Source organism: Sorex araneus, chromosome 9, assembly GCF_027595985.1.
Source record: "Sorex araneus isolate mSorAra2 chromosome 9, mSorAra2.pri, whole genome shotgun sequence".
Lineage (NCBI taxonomy): Eukaryota > Metazoa > Chordata > Mammalia > Eulipotyphla > Soricidae > Sorex > Sorex araneus.
In genome coordinates, this window is record NC_073310.1 from 43,080,672 (window position 1) to 43,094,727 (window position 14,056).

Consider the following 14,056-nt stretch of genomic DNA (forward strand, 5'->3'; position numbering starts at 1 on the left):
TCCTGCAGAGAGCATGTGGCCAGGAGGAGGAAGTGTAGAGATTAGCAGGAAGTACAGTGATGGGCACGGGTGGAAGGGCTGGTGAGATTCTCAGAGCACAGTGCTGATCAGGTGAGGAGGACTAGGAAGTGCCTAGTAGCTCTACTGGGCACAGGCCTCTGGGCAGAGCTCGCCCAGTGCTGCTGCCCTCTCCATGTGCATTCACAGGCTGGGCAGAGCCCAGTAGGTAGCACGACTGGTGGGACCCTGCAACATATTTCGCAGGTGTGACCACCGGAAGCTGGTGACTCAGTGCAGCTATTTTAATTTTGGGGACCCACCTGGTGTTGCTCAGGCCTTCTCCTGGCTCTGTGGCTCAGGGATCACTCCTGGAATGCTTAGGGCACCTATACAGTGCCAGGTATTTTAAACAGTTGGCCATGTGCAAGGCAAGCGCTTTAACCCCTGTAGTAGCAATTCGGCCTAGTAAATGCAGTTTTTGTTGCAAATTATCTTGGGAGGCCACATAGGCAGTACTCAGGGATTCCCCTGGCTCTGTGGTCAGGAGTCACTCCTGGTGGTGTACTTTGTCTAGATTATCTTTCAATCTTAAATATCTTAATTTTCCTTATGGGTGTCATTTCCCTTCTACTTTAAGTACTTCCTTTAGTAACTATAGATCAGGCCTCCCAGGGATGAATTCTCATTTTCCTTCACCAAACAATGACTATTTCCTAAAGGCATTTTCTTCGTAGGATGTAGACTTCTGGGCTGACAGTTCTTTGCTTTCACAATTTTTAAAAAGAAATGTGCCAATACCTCCTGTTCTTCATAATTGAGGAGAAATCCAGTCACCCAAACCATTGATGCCCTAGAGATACTATGCTGTGTTCCGAATCTTTTCAAAAGTGTTTCAAGTTCATGGGTGTAGATTCCTCTGGTCTTTATATTGGGCTTTTGGGGTCACACCAAGTATGCTCAGGATTGATCCCTGGCAGTGCTTGGGTGAACCACATATGGTGGCCAAGATTTGAACTGCAATCATTGGCATGCAAAACAAGTACCTCTTATTTTTTGACAAAATTTGAGATGGAGACAATATTATAGCACATCTTTTCCTTTCTGCGATGCTAATGGCATAAATACTAGCTGTTTTATGACTGTTCTGGAGGGCCCTGTAGCTATGTGCAGCTGCTGACTTTCCTTTGCTCTGTTCTCAGATCTTTAGTTCTTCAGACTTAAATCAATTCTCTTGGTTTACAAGTTTATTCTTTCCTTCCTAATGTCTCTTCGGTGAGATTTAAATTTTGCTCAGCATGTTTTCAGTTCTAAAACTTCCAATTTCATTATATTCTCTAATGAGATTTTGTTTATTTAAGTGATCATGTAAAAATAATTTTGGACCACCCACGCGGAGTTCAGAAGACCTTGGCTTTTCAGTGCCACTCAACTCAAAACTAGCGTGTTGAGGACCACAAAGGCTCCCACATAGGTAAGGCAGGGATGGTAGATTTTCCCTGTGCTATATACATGTAGAGTAGAGGTACATTTCCCTCATTAAAAGACTTAATACGAAACCTTTTACAGCCATTACTGCAACAAGGAATTATAAAGAGGAAACATTAAGGACACAATAAATATTAAAGTTTTCTAAATAATTTCTTAGTTGAACATAGGGGTTTAATGAATTGGGCAATTAATTTTACATTTCACTCGACAGGAATTATTTTCAAGTATTTCCAATACTATCAGATGGTTAATATTTTATTATTCTAAGGACAACAAAAAAATATCCATTATAAAATGCCAACACCTCTCCTATTCAATGACTTAAGAGTTGTGTTGGTGACCCTACCCACCCCACAGACACACACATATATACATGCGGTGTTTTGTGCTTTTTAGGTCATGTCCAGCAGTACTCAGAAGTCACTTCTGACCATGTTTGGGGGACTGTATGTGGTGCTGGAGACTGACTAGGGTCAGTTGCCTGTAAGAAACACCTCAAACCCTCTATACTTTCTCTCTGGCCTCAATACTTATAATAAAGAGCTATCAGCAATGTTTGGACACTCTGTCCTCTACAGACAGGAAGTCTTTACAAGAAAGTTAAACTGCATCACAAAAAGCTTGCTTAAAGTAAATCCATGCCTGTGATTGTACTGTCTAGAAAGACTTTCTAGTGAAAGAAAAACAAAAAACTGGGGCTGGAGCGATAGCACAGCAGGTAGGGCGTTTGCGTTGCACGCAGCCTACCCAAGTTTGATTCCTAGCATCCCATATGGTTCCCTGAGCACCTCCAGGAGTAATTCCTGAGTGCTGAGTCAGGAGGAACCCCTGTGCATCAGCAGGTGTGACCCAAAAAGCAAAAAAAAAAAAAGAAAAGAAAAAAAGCAAAAAAAAGAAAAACAAAAAATTCATGTATGCAAAAGATTTTGATTGTGTTGAATTATTTATGATTTTTTTTTTGCTTTTTTTTGGGGGGGGTCACACCCCGCGATGCACAGGGGTTACTCCTGGCTCTTCACTCAGGAATTACTACTGGCAGTGCTCAGGGGACCATGTGGGATGCTGGGATTTGAACCCGGGCCGGCCGTGTGCAAGGCAAACGCCCTACCCGCTGTGCTATTGCTCCAGCCCCAGAACTATTTATGATTTTTAAGACGGGCAAGTTTTAATGATTTAATGTTGTGTAGATACAAACACAAGTTTTAGACTTTAGGATTTCAGTCACTATCAGCCCCCTTAAGCACCCTCAGGAGGCAATCTTGGTTCCCAATTGCCAAACTAGCACTGAGTAGACACAACTCAGCAGAAAAGATAGACACTACTTTTATCATTCAAATGAAATTAAGACAAAACTTTAGAGCTGTCTTCTTATACCCTTTCCTGAAAAACAATCCAGCAACAGTAGTAATGACTGCCGTTTATTGAGCTTTACTGTGTTCCAGGCACTACTCTAGGACTTTAACAAGGTCAATGGAATCTAATCTATTAACTTAAATACTATCATTACTCCAATTTCCAGAAGGATTTTCAAAAATGGAAGCTTAGAGGGGCATCTTGTCTATGTCGACCATGAGAGGAAGTGGGGAGCCAGCACTACACCCAGGAAGCTGGCTTTGGACTCTGCTCGTTACTACTCTTCTGAAAGCTACCAGGACTCAAAGAACCCAGAGGCCTTTTGCTTCCTTCCAGGCAAAATAAAGATGGGAAGTGGAAGGGCTAGAGGGCAAGCTGTGCATGCCAGAGTTCCAAAGCCCGTCCCTGGTACCACAGTACCCCAGCACGGAGCTAGGAGCAGCCTCCTATAGCTCTAGGTATGGCATACTCCCCCAAAATAAGTGAACAAAGCCTGCCTCCTCCACAATGTAAAGTATGAGAAAGAAAATGTCTCTCCAAGGCCTCAGGGATTCCATCAACTCGGGGGTGTGAGGGGGAAGGGGAAATGGGGACGACAGGAAACAGGGGATGTGGACAGGGACAGGACTCTCACACATGATCTGAAGTTATTTAAGAAAACTTTGCTATCAACATACAACTCACTCAGGTATCTGAAAAGTCACCAAAAGAAAAAAATCCATACAAAACTTACTTCTACGATTTAAATAACTATATACTTAAAAACTTCAAGAGAAAATTTTTATATATTTTATTTACTAACTTCTCTTGACAAGTCATCTGGATAAATGGAACTTTCCATGTCAAAACATTGCCCAATACAAGTTCCTAATAAAAATATTTTAATGTAAAAATCAACATGTAAATATGACATTTAGGTGGTGAAATTCAGCTAACAAACAGGAGAAAAATACAGTTTAGTGAAAATAATGGAAAACATAACATTGTGACAGTCATGCTTAACCCCGGGGTTAAGTACAGAATGGAGGGATCAGAGGTATGCAAAGGTCAAACAGTTCAAATGATCCTGAGCCCTTCTGAGACACCATAGACAGGACATATATGGCAAATATTTCTGTAATATTGTGGCTTCGGTCCACCAGCGAATCATTCTATTCATGCATTTAAAATGACTACAGCTGTTTTTGAGGACTGAAAACTAGATTCCAAGTAAGTCTCTGTTCAACAAATCCCTCATATTCAAAAATATAGTTTAAATTTGAAAGGTTTAAAGCATACTTGTCTTCATAATTTTCATAGAGGTTACACCACTATATGTAGCTGTTACGTAGTTAATTTCAGTTAACTGTTTTATATTTGTTGGTCATCATCAATATAAATTTTTTGCTTTCAAAAATATTAATTCAGCCAAAAAAAATTTAAATTCTTTAATGAAGATAGAACTGGCTTTTCCTGATACCCAATTTTCAAATTACTAATACAAATTTACCAGAGAAACAATTATAATTTTGCCCAACATTAAGTAATCAACAACAAGCTTCTAAGATAGATGCTTTTCTTGTTCTAGTTCCAAAAATAAATAAAGGCTTTCTTGCTGAAAGCATTTACATTCTTAGCTCTCTAAAGTAAACATTTTTTAAAAGGCCTCCCAAAAGCTATTTCTAGGCTTTTGAATAGCTCACTTAGTTACATAAAGTATTTTCTGTCCCAGCACTTTCTCAAATTCAAAAAGATATTTATTTCCTAAGAACATGGCAGTCTTCATTTCAAACCATTCAGTCCGTTTCCATGGCAACACTGCGGGATTCCTTGGCTACCATAAGCCTCATTAGTTGACTGTGGAATTTCTCAATCTTCTTTACATCTTGAGCTTGGTCTGTTCTATACACCAAACACTGTAAGAAATTCGAAAGCACACATTAACTACGTAAAACCAGATCACTGAAAATTTAGCAAATCTGTAGGTAAATATGAGTCCTTCCCACTAGAGTTTTGCTATGTTGCTTCTACAGGTCACACTAAGTAAATCATTCCAAGCCCTGGTAATCACGTTCCGAGTACTCTGTAGAATCTTTAAATGCAACTGTTGTGGATAAAAACCCTCAGAAGTTTCTCAAAAATGGCCAGTTAAGTATTACATCAAAATGCCCAGTTAAGTAGCCACTATGGAATATCAAAAAGAATTCAAGGGTTAGTTAGAATTAGATATTTTCTCCCTGAATGAGATTAGTTTAAAAACAATTCAGTTATATTAGAAAAAGTACAGAATCTTAGATCCCTTGTTCCTATTTGTAAAACTGAAAAAGTGATGATAAAATTTTTTTTTTCTTTTTGGGTCACACCTGGCAACGCACAGGGGTTATTCCTGGCTCTGCACTCAGGAATTAGCCCTGGCGATGCTCAGGGAACCATATGGGATGCTGGGAATCAAACCAGGGTTGACGGCATGCAAGGCAAATGCCCTACCCGCTGTGCTATCACTCTAGCCCCTACCCGCTGTGCTATCACTCTAGCCCCGTGATGATAATTTAAAATAAAACCAAATACACCCACCCAATCTTGATTTTCCAAAGTTATTTACACACACATACATCCCCCCCCCCCACACCACTCACATGGCATTTACAATTTTAAATCAAACTATTTCTTGCCATGTTACATTTATTAGCTATTCATGAACTTTAAACAGTAGTAACTAACTGTGCATAGCTACTAAGAGCATTCAACTTTACTATGCACAACTCATCTGAATACATTCAGCCTTCAAATTACTCACTTTAAATTAAATCTTTATTTTTACCTAACATGATAAAAAATTGTGTAAGTCACCTGAAAAGATGCCCTCGATACCCCATCACTTAGTTGTAGCATAAATGCTGAGAGAGAGAGAGAGAGAGAGAGAGAGAGAGAGAGAGAGAGAGAGAGAGAGAGAGAGAGAGAGAAAGCTAGAGAGAGGCAGGAAGCGAATATGCTGTATGAGAATTCTCACTCAGTTTGACAGAAAAATAGTTTTAAGTCTGTGGAAAACAACTGCATTGGTCATAAGATTAAAAACAAAACAAGGGGCTGGAGCCATAGCACAGCAGACAGGGCTTTTGCCTTGCACGCGGCTGCCCTGGGTTTGATTCCCAGCATCCTATATGGTCCCCCGAGCACTTCCAGAAGTAATTCCTGGGTGCATGAGCCAGGAGTAACCCCTGTGCATTGCCGGGCGTGACCCAAAAAGCAAACAAAACAAAACAAACAAACAAAAAACCCCCAGAGATGAGTGTCTGGAGCAATAGTACAATGGCAGGCAGGGCATTTGCCTTGTGTGTGCCTGACCTGGGTTCATCCCCAGAGCCCACCAGAAGTAATCCCTGAGCACAGAGTCAGGAGTCAGCCCTGAACACTGTTGGGCGTACCCCCCAAACCAAAATAAGTAAAATTAAAATATAAATACAATAAAAACAAAAACAAAATAAATGAGCAGATCATAAAAAGTTAACTGGTAATAATAATAATTTACATCTAAGTTTTCTAAAACTGTTAAAATGATCTCTAGTCAGGCGACCGACCGACTGACTGACCAAGCTTCTACTTGAAAGACTAGAAAATTGATTTTTACTGCTGGAGTTGATCCACATTATTTACTCCTAGGAAGAGGAAGATGGGCTGACTGCATCTTTGATCCCGTCTAGATAATGGCTTAATTCTCAGTAATTTTAGGAAAGGGAATAGAAAGTATGTCTTTCCCGGATTTATATCTTGTCAAAGGAATCATCAATGTTAAATCAAGTTCTTCTCAGTATTGTCTAGCATGAATCCTGAATTATGTTTACATCATCACAACATTTGTAGATGAAGTTGTTTGTATTAAATTATGCATTATGGGGCTGGAGTGATAGCACAGCGGGTAGGGTGATTGCCTTGCACGCGGCCAACCCGGTTTCAATTCCCAGCACCCCATATAGTCCCTTGAGCACCGACAGGAGTAATTCTTGAGTGCAGAGCCAGGAGTAATCCCTGTGCATTGCCAGGTGTGACCCAAAAAGAAAAGAAAAAATGCATTAAAACCCTTTTTTTAAAAAAGGACAAAATTTTTCTGTAATGTGGATGGATCTGGAGAGTACCATGCTGACTAAAATCAGTCAGAGAGAGAGGAAGTCTCAGAATGATCTCTCTCATATGTGAGATAATAAAGAAACCACCAGTCTAGTGATCATGAAATCTTAAACTTGAAACATTAACAATAAAATGGGAAGGGCTGGGTAGCGAAGGGTGTTTGGGTGTTCGCCTTGCATGTGACCGATCCAGGCCTGATCTGTCATCCTATACAGTCCCCTGAGCACCTCCAGAGTAATTCAGGGGACCGTATGTTGTGCTAGGGATCGAGCCTAGGTCAACAGTGAGTAAAGCAAGCACCCTATCTGCTGTAATATTGCTCCAGCCACAAAACCTTTACCTCTAATATCTGGTCTCTTGATTCTTTTTGTTTAAGGTCTGAAAAGAGCAATTTTTAAATTACATTTTTACATACTGCATTAATAAAGCAAGTTAAAGTACTTCCCCAAGAGCCTTTAAAAGTAGTTTATAAAATGAGGGTCTTGAGGGGCTGGAGCGATAGCATGGCAGGTAGGGTGTTTGCCTTGCACGCGGCTGACCCGGGTTCGATTCCCAGCATCCCATATGGTCCCCTGAGCACTGCCAGGGGCCAGGGGTAATTCCTGAGTGCAGAGCCAGGGTCAGCCTGTGTATCATCGGGTGTGACCCAAAAAGAAAAAAAAAAAAAAAAAAAAAAGAGGGTCTTGACTTTGGAACAAAATTTAAAATATCCTAATGGCCAATTTGCATAAATTCTACATAATTCCAAACAATTAACTGAAATCTGAAAGCATGCAACAAATAAAAAAGTATACTTACAACTAAATCATCTGTTACTTTCATACACAAACTCCCATCAGAGTGCCTATATTTGAGAACCACACGGGCCTGAAATTAAAAAAAAAAAAAAATTAGAAACAAGAAGCTGAAGACACTCCTCATAAATAAGTCTAAAAATAATTTTTAGAATAGTCAAAATACCTAAAGGCATCTTTACTATAAACATTGAAATAAAGCAGGAAACAACAATTTAATTCATTCCTATTAATACACTGATTTTAAAGAAATTTTAAATAAGTTAGATATTTTATTTACAAACACTCTGATGAGACAGATACCCTATATTACCCATATTCAGCCACATTTGGGGAATATCTGAGGCTCTTAAGGTGATCTGGTAAGTCTCACCAAAAAGAATATAAACTAAAGGGGATCAGTATGCCACCTCAAAATAAACCAGTTGGGGCTGCCTTGCATGCGGCCCACCCAGGTTCAATTCCCAGCATCCCGTATGGTCCCCTAAGCACTTCCAGGAGTAATTCCTGAGTGCAAAGCCAGGAGTAACCCATGTGCATTGCCGGTGTGACCCAAAAAGCAAATAAATAAATAAACAAAACAAACCACCTTGATATAAAGGATTGTTCTGGCTCTCCGCCCAGATGTGATCCGAGCAGCGGCGGCACATGTGTGGCCCCTCCATTGCTGAACGCTCATGATCCCAGAGGCCATCTAACTACTCTCGGCACCTGCAGGTTCTTGCAGAAATGCCTTCAGAATGTGAACTAAGCCACGGCCCCATGCCGCCCCAGGAGGGGAAAGGTTTTTCTTGGCTTTTCCTTTGGGGTGGGGTGGGTGGGGAGCAGCGTGGAGACCGCCATCTTATAAGGCCCACTAAACAGAGGTATGAGCTTGCAACAATGCAATTTTTGGCAGAAATTTCCCTGGACTTAGCTACTAAAATACAGAAATCCAAAACCGTGCAGCCGCAATGGGAAAACAAATTATCAAATACTGCCTTTTCAGCAGGTTCGATTTTGGGGGGAAAATTCCAAATAATAATAGTGAGTTTTATAGTGAAATATTTAATGTAATCGAAGTAAAGAGAAAGTAAAGTGAAAATTATCAGCTACACAGGCGGGGTGGGGGTGGGGTGGGAGGTATACTGGGGTTCTTGGTGGTGGAACATGGGCACTGGTGAAGGGATGGGTGTTTGAGCATTGTATCACTGAGACTTAAGCCTAAAATCTTTGTAACTTTTCACATGGTGATTCAATAAAAAATTAAAAAAAAAAAAAGGATTTTTTCTGAGAGGATGAAAGAGCTTGCAGTTTACACACAAGGAGGCTCAAGTTCAGTCCCCAGTGCTACATGATTCCCTGTGCACTGCCAAACCTCAACCAAGGGGCTGGAATAATCATACAATGGGTAAGGTAAACACCTTGCACGTGGCTGACCCAAGTTTGATCCCCAGCATCCCATATGGCCCACCGAGCACTGCCAGGAATAATTCCCGAGTGCAGAACCAGGAGAAACCCAAGCATTGATGGGTATGACCCAAAAAGACCAAACTGCTCCCCCAAAACAAACTAAACCCCCAAAAACCACCCCCAAACAAAAGAACTGCTATAACTATTGACCATCTGCCTTTCTAAGGCTAAACAGAACATAAATGAAACTTTGTGAAGGAGACACATACATCTCAGGGTTTAAGTGCTGAGCAGAGAAGGGAAAGATCAAACTGCCTAATTCAACCTCACTCAACATTTTTCATGTTATTTTATTGTCTCATTCCCACAACTTAACCCCATCAACCCATCAGAAGTCCCACACCCCTTCTCTCTTTTTGTTTTGGGCCACACTCATGGTGCTCAGGGTTTACTCTTGTCTCTGTGCTCAGGGATCACTCCTGATGGGCCCTGGGGACCACATGAGGTGGGAGGGATCTAAACCAGGTCAGTCACATGCAAGCCAAGCACCTTAGCCCTGTCCTCTCTCCAGAGCAGCTCCCCACAGTCCCTTTATCCAGCCACTTTCCTACATAAGATAACTCTGTCTATTATTGGAAGGTCCATACCTAGCAGTACTCAGGGCTCTGTCCGTGCTCAGGAATCACAACTGGTGGGCTGGGATACCATATGTGATGCAGGGGTTGAACCCTGGACAGATGCATGGAAATAAGCACCCTACTTGCTGTACTAATCTCTGCCCACTAATCACCCCTTGGTAAGAAGGTCTATAGGTCCTAACTTGAGCCCCCTTAGAAACACAATTCTTTGGGAATTGTCAAGTTTGGACATATGATTGCTTATTGCTTTCTAAATTCCTTCTGCTGATCTGTCTTTTGTCGGGTTAATTAGCAGGGAATCAGATATAAACTATCTGCATTAAAGGAGGCTTTTCCCACTTTCCAGTACCAACACACCTGCCACAAAGAAATGAAAGGAAAAGCAAAGAAAAAACAGTTGGTTAAGTTCAAATCCTTTCCTCAGGAGTGATACAAAGTTGAGACCTGCCACCTTCCCCAACTTGTAGGAGGCTTGTGCAGATTCAAGATATGTACTTATTATAATGGCACAAGATGCATTATTACCCAGAAGCAGAACTGTCTTGAAAGAAAGTCTTGGGGCCAGAGCAACAGTACAGCAGGGAGGGCATTTGCCTTGCATGCTGCCAACCTGGGTTCAATCCCTGGCATCCCATATTGACCATTAAGCATGGCCAGGAGCAATTCCTGAGTGCACAGCCAGGAGTAACCCCTGGGCATAGCTGGGTGTGACCACTCCCCCACCCCACCCCAAAGAAAATTTTCATCAACAACTTTTCCAAAACTGGATTAAATCCTGAGTACCATGTTCAAATTTCTAGAGTTAGGCAGCCAAGAAAGAGATTCAGGTAGTAGCATATTTCAATAAAAGAAACTAACTCCCAATAAACTACATCTTCTGGAGCCAGAGTGATACTAAAGCAGGTAGGACACCTGCCTTGCATTTGGCCGACTTGGGTTGATCTCCGGCACTCCATATAGTTTACTGAGCCTGCCAGGAGTCATCCCTGAGCGATCCCTGAGCGCAGAGTCAGGAGAAAGTCCTGAGCATGCCGGGTATGGCCCAAAAACCAGAAAAATGATAGACGTTCAGAGAACTGGGCTCAAATTTTAGCTTAAACCCTTGGAGACTATGCAGATCACTTAATGCACCTGATTCACCTACCTTGTGAAGCAGTTGTAATTGCTTACAAAGCACAAATATGTAAGATGGAAAATGTCTGCACATAGAAGGCACCCAATAAAACTACTAAGACCAGTGCCCACCCCCGCAGATTTCATTAGGACACAGGAAAATTCACACACCTGGGATTTTCTCACTGGGTCAAGAGATGAAAGGTTTTCACTGTGCTGCTATTCTAGACATGTTCTGTTCACAACTATGCTTTGTGATTACCAGTCTCTTTTCATCTTTACTATAAAACCTGTCCCAAAACATGACTACTCTTGATATGAATTCACTTATTCTTCACCATCTCTTCAAATATTCCTTCAATATTTGGAGGAAGAATTGGAAGGATGTTTTCCAGAACTGTGGCACTTCTGGAAAATGTCCCATAGTGTTGTGAGGATGACAGTTTGAATGAATGAAAAAGCAAATGGCCCCAGGAACAAGGGAAGCCAATCAAACTTGGAGGCAGAAGGCATCTGTTTGTCATAAGTGTTCAATTTCCAAAACATCTGATTCATATATTGCTACATCATTTTGCTGCAAAGAATAGAACCAAAAATGTTTTGGAGTCTTATTACTTATCCAGATACTAAGTTAGAGGATTTGTAAGTAACAAGGAGTTGGTTCATTTTTTAGATATAACAGTAAAGCATTAAAAAAAAACGGGGTTGGGAGAGGAGGAGCAAGACCCAAATCACTGGGATTCTTTCCCTTTTAAATGAATTTGACCCCCAGCATTCACTTCAACATATTTTTGTGAGAACCATGAGAACACATTTCAGGAGTCCAGGGGCCCTCTAAAACCGTGTGCCATTTTGCGGAGAAAAGCATGCAAACCTTGTCTCTGCTCACACTGTGATAGTCTCTAAACCTTGTCATAAAAAATGGGAAGAAACAGACTTCTAAGCAGTGTGGATGCCACCAAAATTTCTCTCAAAAAAAATGTGTCAGAGAGGACGAAGAAAAAAACACGACGCTTTGTCCTGGTAGTAGGGAAAAGAAGAGAAAAGGCACCGAGACAAGCGAGGGGCACGAGGCTCAAGGAGCAGAGGGAGGAGCCCCGGTTTAGAGACACGTAAACCCACGAAAAGCGCCCAGGGAGGTTCGGGATTGGGGGCGGGGGACTGTGGGGCTGCTCCGAGCACGGAAATGACCCCGATTTCCGCCCATTTCAGGGCCTCAGACTACTAGGGAACTGCAGTCGGGATACTGAGATCTGGCGGGGGCTGTCTCCGTCCACCCCCATCCTTCTCGGGTGTGGGTCTCGCGCCGGGGGGCCGAGGGGACTCCAGGGAACGCTTCCGGACCCGGAGCCACAGCCCAGCCGGCAACTCACCTTCATCGGGTCCGAGAGGTAGAGCTTCTCCGCCGCGCGACTGAACTCCTCCCACGTCTGGTACTGCGGCATGATGGTCAGCAGCAGGACGGGAGTGGGCGGCAAGGCCGGGACCCCGAGCTCTACGACCCGGCCCACCTGCCTCCCTACCGCCCGCAGCCACCTACCGCTGCCAGGATTCCAGCCGCCAAAGATGGTGGCGCCTCCTCACACCAACGCCACGTTTCATTGGATGGCTCCTACATCTCCCGCCCAATAGGAAGGAAAGTTGTTGCCAGGGGGGCGGAACCCTGACATGTCACTCTGGGCGCCAATCCAAAGCAATAGGGAGCAGGAAGACAGAGAGCGGCTGCTACAGCGCCCCCTGTAGGACTGGAGTAGAGACGGATTTCTAACTGCACTGTAGCTAGGAAAGTGCAGGTTCTTTTCACAAAGATTGAACGGCTCAGTGATGAGAGCTGGCGAGAAGGAACGGAGACAACAGGGTTCAGCTGTCACATCCAGTGAAGAGGGATAGACATACACATAAGATTGCAACCGAAAACTTTATGCGATCGTTAATGTCGGGTCAGTGGAGCACAAGGGAAAAATAGTCACGAATCACAAGAGACACAAATAATGACGGCACAGTTAAACCTCTATAAATATCATGTTCAACAGATCGATTAGGTGGGCAGAAGATCAAGGCCCGTTTTATTTATTTTTATCGAATCACAGTGTCACTGTGAGATACAGTTACAAAGCTTTCCTGATTGAGTTTCAGTCATACAAGTCATATAATGTTCCAACATCCAACCCTCCACTAGTGTACATTTCCCACCACCAATTTCCCTGGAAGCCTCCTGCCAACCCCTCCCCCAAGTCTACCTCTGTTTCTGGCACTTTTCTTCTTTTCTTCTCTGTCTCTGTCTCTCTGTCTCTCTGCCTCTCTGTCTCTCTGTCTCTGTCTCTCTCCCTCCTCTCTCTTCCTCTGTCTCTCTCTCCTTCTCTCCCTCTCGTCTTTTGGGCATTATCATATGCAGTAAAGATACTGAGAGGCCATCATGGGACCTTATGGGATGCTGGGGATCAAACCCAGGTTGGCTACATGCAAGGCAAATGCCCTCCCCGCTGTACTATCACTCTGATCTGAGGTTGGGAAACTTCTTAAGATGTTCATGCAGTGAAACAGACATGGATATGAATGAGGCATTTGCAGGGAAAAGGAAGGGATTCACTTATGAAATGGTATGAGGCATGCAGAGGAGGAAAGATACACACTCCCAATTGTGTGTGTGTGTGTGTCTGTGTGTATGTGTGTGTGTGTGTGTGTGTGGTGGATGGGGGTACCTTAAGATCCTGGGGAAAGTTTAGGAGAGATGGGGGAGAGAGTAAGTTCAGTTCTGGATCTGATGGTATTGAAGTCTTGGGACATTGGGTTGGTGCCACCTGAAAGCTTAGCTGGTGACCTCTGTGTGGGACTCGGGAGTCAGAGGAGAAAGGGTTCATCTCAGAGAGGCTATTAGTGGAATCTTCTTGGGGTTGGGGGAGGATGAGGTCTAATAAGAACAGAGGAAGCAGCTGCAAGTACAAAGGGTAGATGAAAGGTGTGGTTCCATGCAGAGGAGATAAAGGAGAATTATCTGAGTGATTAAAGGAGGTGGGGGTGTTTGGGCAGTACAGGGAAGAGTCGGTCGGTTTGAGAAGGGAGCACTTAGTGGTCTCAGAAAGCAGGCAGACACAAATACAGAGAATTGAGACGGCAATGAATGATATAGTCCTTGGAAGGTCTGGGGTGACTTGAGCAAGAGAAGCCTTAGTC

General features: G+C 42.9%; 1 protein-coding gene across 1 annotated transcript; it reads right to left on the bottom strand.

Moving 5' to 3' along the window:
• Positions 1 to 3,607: 3,607 nt before the first annotated feature.
• SRP9 (signal recognition particle 9) lies at positions 3,608 to 12,456 on the bottom strand. Its single transcript, XM_055147402.1, has 3 exons — positions 12,256 to 12,456; positions 7,744 to 7,812; positions 3,608 to 4,736 (listed from the first exon to the last, which is right to left on the bottom strand). Exons 1-3 carry the CDS (start codon positions 12,325 to 12,327, stop codon positions 4,617 to 4,619), a joined length of 261 nt encoding a protein of 86 aa, XP_055003377.1. The 5' UTR covers positions 12,328 to 12,456; the 3' UTR covers positions 3,608 to 4,616.
• Between the last annotated feature and the right edge of the window lie 1,600 nt (positions 12,457 to 14,056).

Coding starts and splice junctions, on each gene's coding strand:
- SRP9 (XM_055147402.1), bottom strand. CDS start 12,327: ATGCCGCAGTACCAGACGTGGGAGGAGTTCAGTCGCGCGGCGGAGAAG. Junction 7,813..12,255: donor ACCTCTCGGACCCGATGAAG/GTGAGTTGCCGG, acceptor TTTTAATTTCAG/GCCCGTGTGGTTCTCAAATA. Junction 4,737..7,743: donor AAGTAACAGATGATTTAGTT/GTAAGTATACTT, acceptor AATTTCTTACAG/TGTTTGGTGTATAGAACAGA.